The sequence below is a fragment of the Equus przewalskii genome, chromosome 9 (assembly GCF_037783145.1).
Source record: "Equus przewalskii isolate Varuska chromosome 9, EquPr2, whole genome shotgun sequence".
Lineage (NCBI taxonomy): Eukaryota > Metazoa > Chordata > Mammalia > Perissodactyla > Equidae > Equus > Equus przewalskii.
In genome coordinates, this window is record NC_091839.1 from 79,490,034 (window position 1) to 79,509,330 (window position 19,297).

Genomic DNA, 19,297 nt, shown 5'->3' on the forward strand with positions numbered 1-19,297 from the left:
AGGAGGTCGTTTCAGGCTTGTTTCATGGTTTGATATCAGAAAGTACAATTATATAATATTTGATCCACACAAAAGAAATTAGGCAACACATATATATATTATGAAACATAGTAATAAAAAACACTGCGATAGACTGAATGCACCCGGCCCAAATTCATGTGTTAAAAGCTAATCCTCAGTGGGATGGTATTAGGAGGTAGGGCCTTTGGGAGGTGATTACGTCCTGAGGGCAGAGCCCTCATGATTGGGATTAATGCCCTTATAAAAGAGACCACAGAGAGCCCTCTCACCTCTTCTGCCGTGTGAGGACACAGTGAGAAGACCACCATCTAGGAATGAGGAAGAGGCCCTCACCAGACAAGGAATCTGCCAGTGCCTTGATCTTGGACTTCCTAGCCCCTAGACTGTGAGAAATGAATGTCTGTTATTTATAAGCCACTCAAGTCTACAATATTCTGTTACAACAGCCCCAATGGACTAAGACCAACACCTAGAACCACCATTCAATATAAAAAGTGGAACATTGCCAACACCAGTGACGCTATTTTGTGTGCTCCCCAAGTCACGTCCCCTACTGCCCCTGGATAAAATCGCCACTCTGGATTTTGTGTTCAGCGTTCCTTATGCTTCTGTGTTGTTTCATCCCATATATATGTATCCCTAAACAATCACACTATAGATAGTCTTCTATGGCTTGATGTTTCATTCAATGTTATGTTCCCATGACTCATGCATAATGTTGAGTACAGCTCTAGTTCATGTAATTTTCCCTGCTGTATAACATTAAGCCTTTGGTTGCCATCTTGTATGGTTATTCATTTTCTTCCTCTTTCTTCATACCTAATGTAACCTGGGGGCCTAGGGGTAGAAACAATCCATCCCAGTCAGTGTCTGTATAGAAAGATCACGGTAGGAAGACAGTTTCTCTTTCAGGAGTTATTGACTTAAAGAAAAACTTGCTAACTCATCTATTACAGCCTTCCCAGAACAAATTGCAGTGTTGTCTTCATAAAAAACCTAAGTAGAAACTATGAGGGACCATGGGGAAAATTCCCCCAAAACTGTAAGGAAAATGTCTCTAACTGTTCTAATCTTCACACTCCATTATGGTTTTCAGAAGTGAAAAGAAAGTACTTGTCTTTTTGTTCCTCTCGAAAACACTTAGCATGTAGTTGTTAATATTAAGAAGTTCTGTCCTTTCATTGGGCTGTGTTTCCACACTATGACAAATACCTCGTCAAAAATTAAAATGCAAGGATATCGTTCACCAATTAAAAGGCACAAAATAGTAAGTTGTGCTATAATATAGATGAACTTCACAAACATTATGCTAAGTGAAAGAAAGAAAATGCAAAAGATCAAATATTCTATGATTTATGTAATTTATAATTCATAAAATACGTCTAGCAAAGGGACATTTATAGACACCAAAACCAGTAAAATGATTGTCTGGGGCTTGGGCAGGAGTGAGAACTAACTGCCGATGAACAAGAGGGAAATTTTGGGAGGGATGGAACTGGTCTAAAGTTGGATTGTAGTGATGGACGCACAACTCTAAATTAACTAAAATCATGGAGTTTGTAAGGGTGAATTTTGTGGGATGTAAATTATACTTCAATAAAACTGCTAAAAATTGAAGGGCTGTCATAATGTCTCTAAAATACTAAATCTGATACTTTCTTGATAGTTTCGCTTAATTATTGCAATCTAGAAGTTGCTCGGGCTTTTGAAGAAGCAGCTTCAGTCTGCTAAATTTTAACGTTTACGTGGTTTGCTTAATGTGCCCATTTTAAAGTAAAACTGGAAGGGAGCCGTAGGGCAGCTTGAGAAGACGCTGCTCGTGAAGACGCTGCTGAGCAAGGAGGGGCTGCCAATACGACATGGAAAGATCACCACCGCTCCACAGAGAAGTAGCAAAATCCTAAAACAGCAGCAGATTACCCAAGGGATCCTGTGTCACGAAGAGAAAGGATTACAGGAAACTGCCACTAGCACTTTATTTTCCTTCCTGGAGCTCTGGGAGAGGCTTCAGTGACTCAGCGGGCAGGTCAGCAGCTACTCACACTATAGAGTTACCCACAGGCCTCGTCGTAACTTACGCCTCGCCTGCTCTTTGTGAAGCCCTCTTCCCTTTTGTCAGAGGCATTTAAGATTTTTGTTTCCACAAGTTTGCAACTCTCTGTTGAGTTTGGCTTGTGAGCTGGTAGCTGTTAATTGAAGTGGAACACCAAACAGGCCTTCAAAGGAAACCAACTATAAAAAGCCAGGAATAAAAGGATGGTTCGGCCAAGTCAATCCCACTCTTTTGGATACAATTCTAAATGAAACAGCATTTTTACCTCAATATGGACCAGACCTAAAGCTAAAATATGAGAAAAGAAAGGTAAAATATTAAAAAATATTTTTAAAAAAGTTTTTTTTTGAGGAAGATTAGCCCTGAGCTAACTGCTGCCAATCCTCCTCTTTTTGCTGAGGAAGACTGGCCCTGAGCTAACATCTGTGCCCATCTTCCTCTACTTTATATGTGGGACGCCTAACACAGCATGGCTTTTGGCAAGCAGTGCCATGTCCACACCCGGGATCCGACCCAGCAAACCCTGGGCCACCGAAGTGAACGTGCACACTTAACCACTGTGCCACCAGGCCGGCCCATATTTTTTAAATTTATAATTATGTTTGCGGAGCAGAGAAGGAAGGCAATTGTTTAGATAATTTAAGCTCTTTCTCCAAATACCACTTTTGTCAGTTATCTTTATACTTTAGGAGAAGAAAATTGGCATGGATTATCCTAATGGTGAAAATTCCTCTAATGGTTTTGCACATATAGTAAAAATGTAAGTGAAGTGTGGTCGTATGGAGTTTAACGTTCCAGAAACAAGCAGTCAAAAAAGTCATTATCGTTCTCAAAGTTTTCCCTATAGAGAAAATTGTAAGATGACAGAGCCTGCCATCTTACAAACAGCCACCAGCCTAGTCTGCACTGCATTTTTCTTTTATGTTACGAAAAAAAGAATCTTGTTCCAGATATTTGGTTTGTCAACAGGTCTGACTTTCTATGGCACTCTGATTACTAAAAAAAAATAGACATCAGTCACATGATTTAAAAATTCATCAGAATCCTAGGATGTGAGAAAGAATGTTTCATTCCTACATGCCATTTTTCATAGATGGAGAATAAAAACATATCTACAGAGACTTTAAGATAATATTAATCTAACATAACTAGTTAACATAACTAGTTTCACATGGTATGTGTCAATAATACTTCTAGCATTAAAGATGGAAATCTAATGCAATGCAAGTCATTTTTATGTCAGTGTTTTATTTTTAAAAAAGAGCACATCTGAACCAAGCATCACTAGTGATGATAGCGCACTACAGAATTTCTCAGGAAGGTCACTTTTTAGCATTTCTCCCATAGACTCAGTGGATTTCTCTGTTGGTATAAGTTGCTGTTGAAGATCGAAGTCAGTTTTCACATCTCACCGAAGACCCTATAAGAAAAAGAGAACTGAACAAGAGGAGGGTGTGCTTGCCATCCTACTCTATCTTCAACCCACCAAGGCCATGTGCTGAAATTATATTTTCTAGAAGAGTGCAAAGCATTAAAATATAAATCCAAAGAGGCCAGACAGCTCACTGTGTGACGGCCCGATGCTTTCTCTAGACCTCTTAAGGCATTCTGTAATTCTTGTGAACCTGTGATACACACACAGACCCTTGTCCTGACAATACCTCTGCAAGGGAAGAACAGAAATACGCTTTTGGTTCCGAATTAAAGCTTTAGAATCAGTCCCAAAGTTTACGGAGACTAGAATGTGACCAAATCATTGCACTAAATAATAATTTTAACAGATTATCATAAGCGTCATAATTAAAGGTAAATGCCAGAATAAATAGGGGTCTCTTACTTTCAGAAGACCTTTAAATTAATGTTTGGCAAACTTTTATTGTAACAGTGGAATCCTTGATTCAAATGCACCTTTCTTTCATTTGTTACTGTGTAACTATTTGATTTGCTTATTTTCAATTTTACAATTAGTGGCTGTTTATAAAGAACAGATATTCATTCTCTTCTGAATTTGTATTTGTCAGAGTTAAAAAGAAAATGTTGAGTACTCCAAAGGTTTGCTACATCAAGACAAAGAAGAGTGAGCGGTCCCCCGCTGGCTGGGTGATGACCTGGTTGTGCGAGCAGAGGTGAGAACAAACCAGCTCTGCAGCACGCAGAGCAGCCGCCTGGAGGGCAACCAGGTCTTCAGCCGCTCCAGCTGCCACCAAACGACCAAATCATATGGACCCTTGCTCAGAGTAAATTTTCATTGGTTGTATCATATTCATGTCATCCTTTAAATTAAAGAATTTTTTTAATCTAAAAAGGAGAGTATGTGTAGAAGTAATAACACAAATTGAAAGAGCGCAGAGAAATAAAAACACATCTGTTTAACCAGGAATTTCTTTCTTCCGCAATGAGAAAAATTATCATAAATTTACAAGAAAAGAAATACCACCTAATTTGCATAATTGATGTAATGTTTCTAAGGCTATCTATTTATTGTTTAGGAAGCCTACAAGGCTCCTGAGCCCTTGGATAAAAATCCACAAGGGATGGGGCAGGGCACCACATTCATTCTTAGATTATCCTGTATAAGATATTGACTTCGGACACTTTTCAAAGAAAGGCAATTAACGGGGGAGCTAAGAATGCAAAATGATTGCAATCAAGTGGAGTTACTTGAAAAACTTGAAGGTAAAATCCTTAAGCCTTTCATACTTTTCGTGATGTAACAAGACACTATAATTTTTAAATTTCTCCTTAAAGGCAAAATGATGAACAATACATACAATAATTGGTTCAGTTTTTAGATGATTTGTTAAGACTTGATCTTTTGTAAGACATGAAATGTATATGAATACGAATATATGTATGAAAATTAAAATAAAAAATTATGTATTTGAGTAACACTGAAATAGAGGCTCCAAGATTCTATAACTTGTGTCCATTTAATGGGAAATCATATGTAAATATATTATTAGAGAGGCATGATTATTTTTCCTTCTGTTCAAAAAGTTTAAAATCTTTTATTTAACAGGGTCATTTTAAAAAGCATTCCTGTGTGTTTGGTTGGTTTGTTAATTGGTGGTTTTCCCCCTATCACCAGAAGTAAAGGTTGGCCCCATTTTCCACGTGTATAAATATCCAATGTAAGTCTAAATTTCTTCATGATGAAAACCAATGACTAAATATATTTCTTCACCTACTTGGATTCTCTCACTCCATGGAGACCCAACTTGAGACCCGTGCTCATGGTCATCTGTGGTGTAAATTACAAAGCAAAATGGAGACCTATGGGGGTTGAATAGCGTCCCTTCCAAATTCATGTCCACCCAGAACCTCAGAATGTGACCTTGTCTGGATATAGGATCTTTGCCAATGTAATTAAGGCAAGGATCAAGATGAGATCATACTGGATTAGAGTGTGCCCTAAATCTAATGAGTGTGTGCTTATAAATGACAGGAAAGGGCACAGAGAGAGACACAGAGAGAAGGGCCTGTGAAGATGAAGATGGAGGTCGAAGTGATGCAGCCACAAGCCAAGGAACACCTGGGCCACCCGAAGCTGGAAGGGGCAGGAAGGAGACTTCCCTAGAGCCTTCAGAGGGGCTGTGAACACCTTGGTTTTGAACATCTGGCTTCCAAAACTGTGAGAGAATAAATTTCTGTAGTTTTAAGACCCCTAGTTATGGTCGTTTGTTGCAGCAGCCCTGGGAAACTAATGCAATCTTGTGCCTTCAGATCTTTACATTCATTCGTCAGTCACAGATACGAAAGACAAGTGTTGTTCAAGGTATTGGCCTTTCTTTTTTATAAGAATGAAATCAGAGGCCAGAATTCTAGGATGTGACCATTTTGGCTCTTGGCTAGAACAAGCTTTTTACTGAGATCTAATTCTAAAAGTTGGTAATGCAAAACCGGAGAACGGGCTACAGGTCACCTTCATTTCAACAGTTAATTTTCCTTCCTAAGAAACTCAAGCAATTATCTAGAATAGGCTCGCAGGCAAATAGAACAGAATAGAATAGAGCCAAACAGAATGGGCTCACGTAGGCAAAAGCAAAAATCATGTACTAATAGAGTTCCATCACTTTTTAAAATCACAAAAAATTCAAAAGAGATGTTAACCTAGCATCAATTTTAAAATAAGCAACTCAAAAAAAAAAAAAAGTTGTATCTGCATTTTAATCTTTGTTGATAGCTCTTTTAAAAAGTGTGGTTACTTGCACAGTAAAGAAAGTTGTGATTTTTACCCCACGGTCAAATAAGCTTGGTGATATCAGTGATCTACTGGGAGGCTCTTGCAAAACATGCGATATCTTTATTCCACTATGACCTGAACTTCATAAATTTAATTTGGGGGAAAAAAGAATGATTGCTAATGAAACGAACAGTTAAATCCCCAGACAGTGAAGGGAAAGACCAAAGTAGTTATAGCTCAAAGCTGAACAGATTTCTAATTTTGTGACTGAGACCATGAGCTGCTTTTCATCCAAAATAATAGAATTCTAGATTTTATTGAAACTGTTCCTCTCTCTCCCCCACACACATTTTTAAGGCTTAGTTTTTAGAGAAGGTGTTTCTTTGATGTTGTTGAAAGTCTTATAGTCTTCATAATCACACTCCCAGCCCAAAGTGAAAATGGAAAAAAAAATAGAAGGCGACTGTCAAAAAGCGCCCTAGAGATAGTAATCATAGCAACAACCACCATCACAACAACCGATATTTATAAGTGTTTACTCCAGGTTAAGCACTCAACTAGATCACTCCACAAATATCATCTCAGTTAACGCACCCCAAACACTAAGGAACCCATCCCTGCTGTCACCGTGTTAAACAGGACACCGAGACCCAGCGAAGTTAACGGACTAGTCCAAGTCCACACAACTAATCAGCTATATAAGCAAAAGTCAGACCCAGTCCCTTGGTTCACAGCCCAAGAGTGTTCTACTATGTCACAATAACTTCAGAGAAAAGCTTAAGAACAAAAACCATAATTCTATGAAGAACATTCATGTTTTATCATTTAATCGGCTATGAGCATCACATTTTTCATCCAATATTTAGTTCACCCTTCTGCCCAAATTCATTTGAGAAATGTTATACTCTACCCTTCCTGGGAAGATTATCTCATTGTGGTCAGTTTTGCAGTTGGGTTAAAAGAAAAAAGAGCTTACTTATCCATGTGAGAGGAAGTTTAATATCTGCCGAACATTCTCGCTGAAAATAATACTGGCTTTATCTAAAATATGTCAGAGTGACCAGTTAGAAAGAGCCCAGTGCAGTCAATCAATGTTTGTTTTGTCTATAGAGTAACCCCCCAAGAAATGTTTGGCAAATTTTATTGCTGAATTGGTCTAACCCATGTCTATTTCTGTGTGGGAGCTGAGTGAAACACTCCAATGCACTGGACGAAGAATTCCTAAATTCTTCTACTAATGGGTTCCTTAGAGTTGATTTAGAGCTTCTAACTAAAGAATGGTCTTCCTCTCTTTGGGAGGATTGCCCTCTGCGAATTTTAGGAATGAGTATCAGATGACCCTCCTCGTCATAGACCATGAATCTGAATTTAAAGCTCTTCACCCTAATGATTCCTCAAAAAAGAAACCAAGACAAACAGAGCCCAAGATTTGTTCTACTTGTTGTTGTCATTGTTATTGGTATAATGACATTGGTATACAGTACACTTTCCAATGACAGAAGAGTCCTAGGCATATCTCCTCTTAATCCTGAGTACATGGAAAGTTAGAAATAATAATAAATAAGAAAAACCATTCTCCAGTTATAATTTCTGAAGATAAATGCTATGGACTGATTTTGTCTTCCCCCAAATTCATATGCTGAAGCCCTAATCCCCAGTGGGACTCCATTTGCAGATAAAACTTTTAGGAGGTAACTAAGGTTAAATGAGGTCACAAGAGTGGGGTTCAATGGGATTGGTGGACTTAGGAGAAAAAGAGATCTCCCCCCACCCCCACATACTCAGAGGGAAGGCCATGTGAGGACACGGTGAGAAGGTGGCCATCTGTAAGCCAGGAAGAGAGTCCTCACAGAAAGCAACTGTGCTGGTACCCTGATCTTGATTTCCAGCCTCCAAGACTGTAAGAAAATAAATGTCTGTTGTTCAAGCTACCCAGCCTATGATATTTTGCTGTGGCAGCACAAGCTGACCCAGACAGTAAACTACTATCAAATCTTGAAAATAAGTCAAAAAAAATAAAAAATGGGGGGGGGGGGAAGAAGCTTGCCACTCACTCCCAACCCTTTACACCTGTTGCATGATCAGAGCAATAGAAATTAAACAAGCAGCCTCGAGGGCTTTAGGGAGGGCCAATAGTTGCTAATATAAATAGCTTTAACAACCTGCACATTTTTACTGGTCCATCCTCAAAAACGGTAACTTCATAAAGCCACTTTACTGAGTGTTAAGTTAGTGACAACCTTAGTTGGAATGGCTCACACAGGTGTGTGTTCTCAGACATGTAGTCAGAGGTAGGTTGTTAAATATGTTTCAACTAATTCTGAGCTCCAAATGAGAACTGAAGCCTGGTTGGCCCAGTGGCATAGTGGTTAAGCTGACAGACTCAGCTTTGGCAGCCTAGGGTTTGAGGTTTTGGATCCCCAGGGGTAGACCTGCATATCACTCAAGCCATGCTGTGGCAGCATCTCACATACAAAATAGAGGAAGATTGGCACAGATATTAGCTCAGTGACAATCTTCCTCAAGAAAAAGAGGAGGATTGGCAACAGATGTTAGCTTAGGGTCAATCTTCCTCACCAAAAAAAAGAAATGAAGCCCACTGGTATTTGATTTGAACTAAGTATAAACTTCATAGCAAACTTGTGATCTGCATATAAGTGATGAAGCTAGTTTATACACAAAGTGAATTTTCTTTTTTTTTTTTAATGCTAAATCCATACTTTCAAGTTTTTTTTTTTTTTAAAGATTGGCACCTGGGCTAACAACTGTTGCCAATTTTTTTTTCTGCTTTATCTCCCCAAATCCCCCCGTACACAGCTGTATATCTTGGTTGCACATCCTTCTAGTTGTGGGATGTGGGACCCTGCCTCAATGTGGCCTGACGAGCGGTGCCACGTCCGTGCCCAGGATCCGAACCCTGGGCCGCCGCCGCAGAGCGCATGAACTTAACCACTATGCCACAGAGCCAGCCCCTGAACTTTCTACTAAACAAAATATTCTACTCCGTACATGGCTAATTTTATCCTTTATGCTGCAAATACACTGGCAGAAACGGAATTGGCTATCCTTCTTTTTACTAAGGGATTCCTCAACTCTAAGTTTCGGCACAGCATATTTAGAGACAACATTTCCAAACTTTCCTGGCAGATAAAGAGGCCAATAGCACGGGAGTGGAAGTGATATGTATAACTTCAGGTCCCGTTATTTTAAGGAATCTGCTTGCCCTCAACCCTCTTCTCCCGTTCCTAAAAGCTGGTGAGGGCAGGCGGACTGCACTTCTGCACGCGAAGGCACCCCTACCCCGAGGATGGCAGAGCAACAAGACAGAAGGAACCCGGGTTTCTGCAAGTGTTTGCGCAGCAGACACCCATCAGCTGGACCACCTGCCCAGGTCTGCAGAGAACTAAGAGGGAGAAGCAGGCTTGGGGCTTGTCTGAGCCACTGTATTTTGGAGTTGTGTTCGTTAGTTGTGTTAGTGCGGTGTTGTGTTAGTACTCTAAACAATGTGCACCTCTTGCAGTTCACAGCGCACCTTCCACAGGCTGTGGTCTAGAACATCCATTCGTTCTTCGCCAATTGTCTATTAAGTGCGTAGTGTACGTCAGCCCTGCTCTAGGCTCTCAGCACAGTGAGCAAAGCACTCGAAGAGCCTGCGCCCTGGAAGCTCTCGTTACAGTGAGGGTGGAGGAGGGCGAGCCAAGGGACGATAACAAATTAAACAAAATACTTTCAGAACATATTGGTAGTTTCAAGTCAGGGCTCTAGAGTCAGATTGTCTACATTCAAATCTTGACCCTGCCATTTATCCACTGTAGTAACCTGTCCCCAAGCATGGCGCTCCCACTCTGAACCATACTTCCTGGTATTCACGCGCTTGTCTAGGTCCCTCCCGTTGAATTGGGGCGGGCCCCATGACTGACTTTCGATCAGTGATGTTGCGTGACTCCCAAGGCTAAGTCCCAAGAAGACCTTCAGCTCCACCTGGGTCTCGTAGAATGGTCGCTCAGCAGGAGGCCAGCTCCCACGGAAGAGGCCCAACCACCTGAGACTGCCAGGCGGAGGAAGCCGCCTGGAGAGGCCATGTGAAGAAAGATGCCCCACCAGACCCGAGCTGTTCCACCTATCCCAGCTGAGCCCCTGGGTGTGTGAATGAAGACAGCCTAACCAAATCTTCAGGTGACTTCAGCTCCAGATGCCTTCTGGGTGCAACAAGATGAGAGACCCGAGTGAGAACCACCTGGCTGAGGGCAGTCCACCCACAGAACCAAGAGAAAAAATAATGTCACTAATGTAGGCTATTCCACAGCAGTAGACAACCGGATACGAACTTTGTGAATTAAACAAGGCTTTTAATCTCTCTGTGTCTCAGTTATCTCATCCGTAAGGTTCCTACCTCATTAGATTGTTAGGAGAACTAAAGGACTTAGTCCCCAAAGTGCCTGGTTTGTGGTAAACACTTACTATACGTTAGCTACTAGTATTTATTATTAACAAATAAATAGGATTATGGGACAGAGGTATCTTTAAGTGGATGCTCAGGGAAGTTCTTATGTGGAAGGTAACACTTGAGCTTAGACCTGAAAAATGAAGAACCAACCATACAGAGAGAGAGCCAGAGAAGGCCATCCAAACAGGGAGAAGAGCAAGGACAAGGGTCCTGGGGTCAGCAATGATACAGTGTCTTTGAGAGACACAGCATGGCCAGAGTGGTTGGAGGGTGGTAAGCAGAGTAAAGAGGCATACAAGCCAGGATAAGGAATTCAGATTTTATATTAAACACAGCGGGAAGCTTGAGGGATTTTAAGCAGAGGAACGACTAAGACCACTCTGTTGGAAATGGATTTTAGAAGGGCAAGAATGTAAACAAAAAGATCCTGCAGGAGACTTCTGTAGTCATCTGAGTAAAAGATTTTGATGACTTGAACCAGAGTTTAGCAGAGGAGATGGAAAGAAGGGCTTCATCAAATGAGTGGCCCTTGGGCTGCCCATCAAGCCCCCATGGTGGAGATTAGATCTCAGTTTAACAAAGTCACTCTGGAACTTATCTTACTTAAACACCCTTGGACAGGTTCCGACGCTATCCCCCAGGATGGCTCAAATGTGTCATTTTATATAATTCGAGGTTCAATTGTTACAAATTCTTTTTACTAAATAGGGGATAACAGAGTATAAATTTTCTCACACATTCCCTACTATTCACATAGAAAAAACAACTCCAAGCAATCTGGCTTAGTGGAAGGAGTTTTACACGGCAAATCAGGACACAGGTTCAAGTGGGAATACTGTCACTGACAACCAGCGTGGACCTGTACAGAATTCTTGACTGTTTAGAGACTCCTCGGTTCTCAGCCCCTTCCAATTCTGACAGTGTGTGACTTTGGGGCTCTATTCAAAATACTACATCACCGGGAAATATTTCATGTTCCCGAGGTCAGGATTCACACTCTCAGTACTTTCCTGCTGGTCCCAGGATCTAAACTCCACGACTCTTGGCTCCTCAAGGCCGAGAGCACCTGCCATGAGGACATATCCCAAGGAGATGATCACCAGAAGGATTCTGGTGCCATCTTCTCCCAGCCTGACAGCAAGGAGGCTGACAGCAGGATGGCCCACATCTGTTTTATAGCCATCAGTAAACCATTATTTAACATATAAGTGCTTTACAAGTATCTTTCATAGAATCCACAAGATTTATTCTTTTTAGGAAAATTTGGGGGACTTTGCTCTCAGTCTTTACATTAAGATACAGAAAAGTCTTCACTCAAGCAAGTTTCTCTAAAACTTCATCGTTATGGGCAGAAAGTCTCTGGCACACATTTCTGATAAGATTTTCATTTCATACAGCAGCTCTTCCTTCAGTAGTGACAACAGAAAGGAGAGACTCTGTATAAAACGGGAGGATGGAGGCAAAGACTCTGACCTGGTGCCTGACTGGAGAGTTGCTCAGTTTTCCGCCACTTCTTTCCTAATATTGAGCAGGTCTAATAACATTATTCTCACGTTAGAAGACTTAAGAGGACATTAAACTGGGTTTGTAAGGCTTTTGCCGCTCACCATCTGCCTGAGTTGCCTTCAGCCCTCTGGTCCACGAGGTAAAAGCTGTCCTTCGTGTGCACAGCCTTGGCTGCCTTCAAAGTTACATCACAAGCACGTGGGGTGGGAGATTGCCTCTTGGCTCGAAAGAACCATGATGAGTCTTTCTTTGGACTTAATTGTTGTTATTTGCCAGCTTTACATCTTAGAGTTCTGGCATCTGATCTACAATTCATTGAATTAAATGTGAGAAGTTGGGGGTTGGCAGGGGCCGTCTGATTACTGGTCATAAATGACACAGGTACAGAGACCAGCAACACCCACATGGCCAGTCTCACTGACTGGTGCTATCGTCACTGCGGCTGCCAAAACGCAACAGGCCAGCGCCATTACAGTTTGGAACAAGAAAGGGGAGACGATGCTTGCTTTACAAAATAAGTTAAAATGTAGTAAAACAGAGTCAGGTTTCAATGGGCTTATGAGCAGAAGATGGAAAGCAATCAACCACCAACAAATGGTACAGTGACAGTGTCGAATGGAGAAAGAGGCACCGATTTGCATAGAAGGTCACATTGTTGAAGAGGTGGTAGCTGCCATCAAACAAAGACAATAACACACCTGCAGGGGCTAATTAGGAGCAAAGGAAAAAAGAGAGAATTGGCTGTTTCACCAAGTTGCCAGCCTGTGTGCCTTCTGCCAAATAGTGGGGGGTACAGACAAGGATTAAAACTTGGATTGAAAGGCGTATTTTTATGTTTATGGGAAAGAGAATGTGATGGCATATGAAGTCAGTTCAAAAGAAGCCTGTGATGTTTTCCTTCTCATAAAAAAGGAAGCAAATTATTCCATCCAAGTGCAGTTGAATCAAATTTGAACTTCCTGAAAATTTATCAGTTGATAAACCGGGATTTAAGTTCAAGGACACATTCCACGCCTAATCTTCATTTTACAACTTTTGGAGATAAATTTTCCTTAGCACTGAAATCTTTCAAAGATAGCCTTTCTTGCAAAACAAATTGTTAGAAGTGTGCGGCAAATTGACCAGATGTCTCTGGGGCACAAACTCTCTCTTAAAAGTAAGGTAAGAACTTTTAGTAACTAACTCATGCTTTCAAACCACCGGTTTTCATTTAGTTCTTCAAAACAGTAATGTTTAAACTACTTCTCTTGTTATCGAAAGAGTTAACACAGCTTCTCAAAAATGCTTCTTTTCTCAGAGAATACAGTTTATATTTTGGGAGAATTTGGCACAGTCTAAGTTACAGCTTCACTGATTTTTCGGTGGAATCCGACAGTAAGTCACTTCCCCACCCATGTGTACCTAGCATTTATGAGCAGGGAGAGACACAAAATGTCAAGAGAAAAACAGTATGATTATACTAATCTACTTTCTTCAAGACTTCACATCCAGATACCTGAATAACAGCCTTCTTCATATCTTGCTCCCAAACAGGTAGCTTCTCTCACCTTGTAGAGTTTTTATGAAGACCCCGAAGTTCGTTATCAACCCACCAGCCCTTCCCAGCCTAAATGTATCACTGCAGGATAAGTGGACTGAATTCTGGCTTATCTGAAATAAAGTAATTTGTAGGCACAAAAACTAGTTTTGCTCCCTTCCAGAAATTTCTATTTTTAAATTTTCAGACCTTGAAAAAGTAGACAGATGGCAGAAATCTATTCAGTGGTACATATTACTATGATTGTTACTGTCCCCAAACAGCCTGAGCAGCCCACCAACTAAGGTGTAGCGGAGAGCCAGACCCACACTCCCCTCAAAAAGGGTGGCTCCAAGAAGCAAAATCTTTACAGCTTAATGGCCTGGTATGTGGTAAGGCCATAGCTCTGATTCTTAATTATTATCTCATTGCAGAGCCCAAATAAATGTTATTTGTAGTTATCTGGCAGATATCTCAGTAGACACACACACACACATACACACACATGTTTCACAAAGCATTGGCCAATGCCATTTTCACATAGCTCTTTTAGTCTAAAAATAACTTTAACTTTCATGTCTTACCAAGACTGAGAAAAGGGAGGGCAAATCACAGAAATCCAGTTTGGGAATCACTGGGGAAACGTTTAACAGGCCTGCTGGGTGTTCTCTTAACGCTGTCTTAGATCTCAGATTAAATTATTATACTTTCTGTGTTGTGGTACTGGGTCATTTGTGCACGAGGACAAAGGCAACTTCAACTTGATATTTCTGTCATCCCTGCTGTGGGAAGAGTCCTTTTCCTGGTTTATAACATCAATCACTCTCGCAATAAATCTTGGTGGTGGATATGGTCATTTAAACCTCCACCTGCGCAAACAACAGAAATGAAGGAGCTCATAAATCTCTGCACTGGTGAGTAACAAATTTTGGATCCTGGGCAAAGATATTATGGTGGGGGGCGTCTCACTAATTCATTAATAAAGACTGATTTGCTGACAATCTGTTTAGTTTACAGCATAGGAGAAAGCAAACAGGACCCTGCTAACAAAACAAAACGTTGGAGGTTAGCGAATTCCCAGCTGAGCCAGGATTAGAGATATGATATCTTAATGTAGGAGAGGGGTGCAGACGCCGAGCCAGAAGCTCAGAAGCCGCTCTTACATTTTGCTCCAGCCCCTCGTGTTCACTGCCTAACTGCAAGGAAAAACAACCTGGAGAAGAAAGAGTAAGAAAGATTCATGCACTCAGTCTCTCCAATTTCATGGCATCAATTCCGTCAACCCCTGGGTCTCTGGTTCTCTTTGCTCTTCCACTCACTCCCCAGATTTTCTTATTCTCCAGGAAACACGGACCAGGCTGGGCTTAGGGATGCAAAGGAACGTTCCCCAAAGGGATAATCCTGATCAGTGCTCTGTAATGTCAGCTTGGCCTGTGGAACCCTTGTAGCACAGGGGATGTAAGTAGAAGGCCAAGGAAGCCCCAGGCAAGGTGAAGTCTGAGAGCAACTCAGGTTCTTAAGATAATAATAGGTGCATTTCTAGAAAGAAAGTTAGGAGAAAGTTTTAAATTCATTAAGAAAAGATTATCAACTAAGGAAATACTTTCCACACACACCTGTGACTCTCTCATTCCCCCCACTTGCACTAAACTGTGTGGGTGCGTGTGGTGTGCAATGGTCAAGCATGTCTGTGTACACGCAGGCTGTTCCTTGATATCTTTAAAGCGACCAGATGCAGACGGGTTTTTTGGTACTTTCTCTGCCATCAGCCTAAAGATGCATAAGCACTAGTTTTCTTAACTGACCCCGGTTAAGGCGTGAGGATGTCTTGGTAAAGCCATAGAGTCTTTCACGGTGCTGGCAGGCACAGTAGATCCCTGCCTGGACTTTAATTGGTGTTTTCTGTGTTGTGGTACTGGGTCATTTGTGCACGAGGACAGGGAGAGGCTTGTGAGATTTGTGGGTGGAAGGCCCAGAAAGAGCAAAGAATCCGGTCGTTTTCCTAAAGTTCTCAGCAACGCCCAGCTATGATCTCTTAAGAGGGAAAGTAGGCTGTAGAAGATGGGCCGGCAGAGGGGCTGGGGGCTTGCCCAAGCAGAAGAAGGTGACGGGTCTCCACATGTTGCCGATGAGTTGATTTACATTCTAAGTTGGAAATCAGGGTCTGTGCGTGAGTTTCCCTCCGCTGTGAAAGGGGTCTAAGAGCGCTGCTGGGGCCCGGCAGGCCCCTCCCCTGGGCTGCAAGGATCCGCCTCTCTATTCCCCAGATAAATTCCTAGTGTCCACCGAATTCCTCAGCGCTCTCTCACACTCCTCTACGGCCACGACTCCGGGGGTGGGGAAACAGAGCGCCGGGTTCCTTCCCTCCCGCAGACGCCCTCGCGGTTCCTTCTCACAACGCTGCGAAGGGGAAGGGGTGTGCGACCCAACCAGACCCCCGGCTTCAGCTCCCAACGCGAGGTGGCTGCTCCACACTCCACACTTGGGGGCCCATTGGCGTTGGGGTCTCTCTCTCTCTTCTCTTTCTCCTCCCCCCCTTTCCTCTCTCTCTCATCCTCTCCCGCAAAATGTCCACCGGCTCCCTCAGCGACGTGGAGGACCTTCAAGAGGTGGAGATGCTGGACTGCGACGGGCTGAAAATGGACTCGAACAAGGAGTTTGTGACCTCCAACGAGAGCACCGAGGAGAGCTCCAACTGCGAGACCGGGTCTCCGCAGAAGGGCCGCGGCGGCCTGGGCAAGAGGAGGAAGGCGCCCACCAAGAAGAGCCCCTTGAGCGGGGTCAGCCAGGAGGGCAAGCAGGTCCAGCGCAACGCGGCCAACGCGCGCGAGCGGGCGCGGATGCGGGTGCTGAGCAAGGCCTTCTCCAGGCTCAAGACCACCCTGCCCTGGGTGCCCCCGGACACCAAGCTCTCCAAGCTGGACACGCTCAGGCTGGCGTCTAGCTACATCGCCCACTTGAGGCAGATCCTGGCTAACGACAAGTATGAGAACGGGTACATTCACCCGGTCAACCTGGTAAGCTCCCCCGCGCGGCCCCCGCCCACCCCGCGCCCCGGGTCCCGCCCGCCCGGTGCCAGTGTGCGCGCCGGCCCCGGGACCCACGCGTCTCGGCCACCGCCAGCCAGCGCCTCCGGGGACCTTCGCAGGAGATCCCCACACGGCCCCCACTCTCGGCCCTGCAGGCCCAGAGCAGGGTGATTTATTCGAGTGTTTGACGTGGCAGCCCAATTAGGAGTTTCCAAGTGCATCGAGCGGGCCAAGAGGAGGGTCCGCGCACCGCGCCATCAGGGCCGGCGTGGAGGGGCTGGTGCTGACAGGGAGCACTGACGAGATGCTGCGCGCCCAGAAGGCATTTTATTAATCCCTTTATTCCTCTTTTAGGTGAAGAGTAGAAAATAAATTTCCCTTCTAAATCTTACGAATAAGAACACCCAACTCTGTTTCTTCCCAAAGTGTATTTAGGACCATTGGATATGGACACATTCATGCTCCTCATAACAGTCATGTATGTCTCCAACTACTGCTCTTCTCCTATAGGTGGATCAATATTTTTAAACCCCAGAAGTTCCAGCAAATGTCAGCATACTCAGTAAATTCTCACTAGTATTAGTGTAATACATTATATTAAAATAGATCACTCTCATCCAAGATTTAACATGTTACTTTTTGTCTTAAGAAGTAATGCTCACTGAGTCTATATTTTCTCAAATGCGCTGTACTGTTTAAGGAATATATTCTAATTCCTTTTTATTTGATTAATTTCATTTAATACATATTAAAACTTCCAGACTCCAAAGAAAAACAACAAGGACAACTTACTAGCACCTCTGTTTATGTATGATAAGAAGGAGAGGTTTTCCTCTTAAAAGTCGTCTTATCGCCCAACACTAGTGAGAGGTCTGAAGATCTGGACTGTCTTCTCACTGAGTTAGTTTCAGGAACTGGGGAGAGAGAATGCGAAACCACATTTTGCCCTGAAAAAATATTTTTCCCTCCAATTAAAAGTTTATTTTTCGAATGAGATAAGTAAATAGCGTTTTAAAATCTGGAACTAAAATGAAAATAGTGCCTTCATCTACAATTGCTGCTGCCTTCATCTTTGAGCAAGAAACTTAAGTGAGCTCACAGAGATGGGAAGAGAAATCTGTGGTTGCTCAGTCCAGTAGGAAGATGCTCCTAAATAAAATGTGCCTGTATATTCTTTTATTAGCAGTATTTTTGTTTTCTTAAGAGCCAGTCGTTAATTTAGAAAATGTGGTCCAGGCTCGCGTTTGTGATGGAGGAAATGAAAGTTGGCGGTAGGGAAATCGATGAGGATGAAAGCCAGAGGGCCGGGAAACCTGAGCACGGCCTCGGAATAGGGGCCAGGGGAACGCTTCGCCTCGAACCTGGTGCCCAGTAGGCGCGAGGTCCATCTGGGCTTCCCTGGCCCTGCTCACAGTGACATCTGCCTCCCGGCTGTGCCACAGCACGAGCCACTTTGGGCTTCCCAAAGGCCTCCTCTCTTGCGTTTCACTTCGAACCCAGTATGAGCCCCCCTCTTTGCTGTACCACCCCGAGGAGCTGTGATTTGGCGCCAACGCTGCTGTTTGCTTTATCCAGCCACGGGGCGCGCCAGCACGCCGAGGAAATTGCAGAGATAACGGGTCTCTGCGCCTCACTGCCTGCCCCCACTGCGCCCTCTCCTTCCGTCTCAGGCTCCCAGCCCATCCCACCCCTCCTCCGCGGCCGCTTACCTCCTCCACCCTCTTCTCTCCTGCAGACGTGGCCCTTTATGGTGGCCGGGAAACCCGAGAACGACCTGAAAGAAGTGGTGACCGCGAGCCGCTTATGCGGAACCACGGCGTCCTGACCTTGGAGGTGCGAGTCTGGGAATGGCGCGCTCCCGGGGGGAGCGGGCCTCGGGAAGGCGAGCGCTGCCCTCCCTGCTCTCTGTCTCTGCTTCTCCCTCGCAACGCTCCTCTCCCTGTCCCACCCCGCGAGAACACTTTACTGCGACGAGGAGATTCGTTTCCAAACCAGAGGAGATCAACTGTCCTTACAGATTCCCACCTATTTAACTTTATTAACTTCTACCGTGAATGACTCTGCGAGCCTTGCTGGTCCAAGTGCAATATGTAATTATAAATATATAAATAGATAATAAGAGCCTATCAATGTGTATCTTTTGTACAATATGTTGTAAAATGTAGGTCATAGAATAGCTGACTTTGACAGTCACATTTATAAAGTAATTCACTTAAAGATATATTTTTTTCAAACAAGTTTTGCTACTTTCGAAAATAAATCTTTCTTTATATTACTAAAAGCCCTGACATTGGTGTGATTTTTAAAAAATTTATTTGGAATAGAAAAGTGGGGAACTATGGGGAAGTTTGATAATAAAAGTGGTTCTTTTGAACCCCAATCTAAACTTCTAGAGATAGAAAAGGATTCAGTGCGATTTTCATGTGAGGGTGCAGATCATATTTTGGGCTGAAACCTCCAAAAGAAACTCTAGTCTCTCAGATTCACAGGTCACTTTTAAGACAGAAATAAGGTGACTGTGAACAAAGAAAGGGCAGGATCA

At 43.2% G+C, this 19,297-nt stretch overlaps 1 protein-coding gene and 1 long non-coding RNA gene across 2 annotated transcripts in view; one reads left to right on the plus strand and one right to left on the minus strand.

Moving 5' to 3' along the window:
- The window catches only part of LOC139073425 (uncharacterized), a 36,088-nt gene extending 17,495 nt beyond the window's left edge, over positions 1–18,593 (minus strand). Inside the window, exon 1 of the long non-coding RNA XR_011522149.1 lies at positions 18,465–18,593. This is a non-coding gene — a long non-coding RNA (uncharacterized lncRNA). The remainder of the gene's footprint in view (positions 1–18,464) is intronic.
- Positions 15,701–19,036, plus strand: TCF21 (transcription factor 21). The gene is made up of 2 exons (XM_008535966.2): positions 15,701–16,743; positions 18,491–19,036. Exons 1-2 carry the CDS (start codon positions 16,294–16,296, stop codon positions 18,578–18,580), a joined length of 540 nt encoding a protein of 179 aa, XP_008534188.1. The 5' UTR covers positions 15,701–16,293; the 3' UTR covers positions 18,581–19,036.
- Positions 19,037–19,297: the final 261 nt, after the last annotated feature.

Excerpts from the sequence above, each read along its gene's own strand:
- TCF21 (XM_008535966.2), top strand. The coding sequence starts at position 16,294 with ATGTCCACCGGCTCCCTCAGCGACGTGGAGGACCTTCAAGAGGTGGAG. Across the intron at positions 16,744-18,490 it reads ACATTCACCCGGTCAACCTG|ACGTGGCCCTTTATGGTGGC; the intron begins GTAAGCTCCCCC and ends TCTCTCCTGCAG.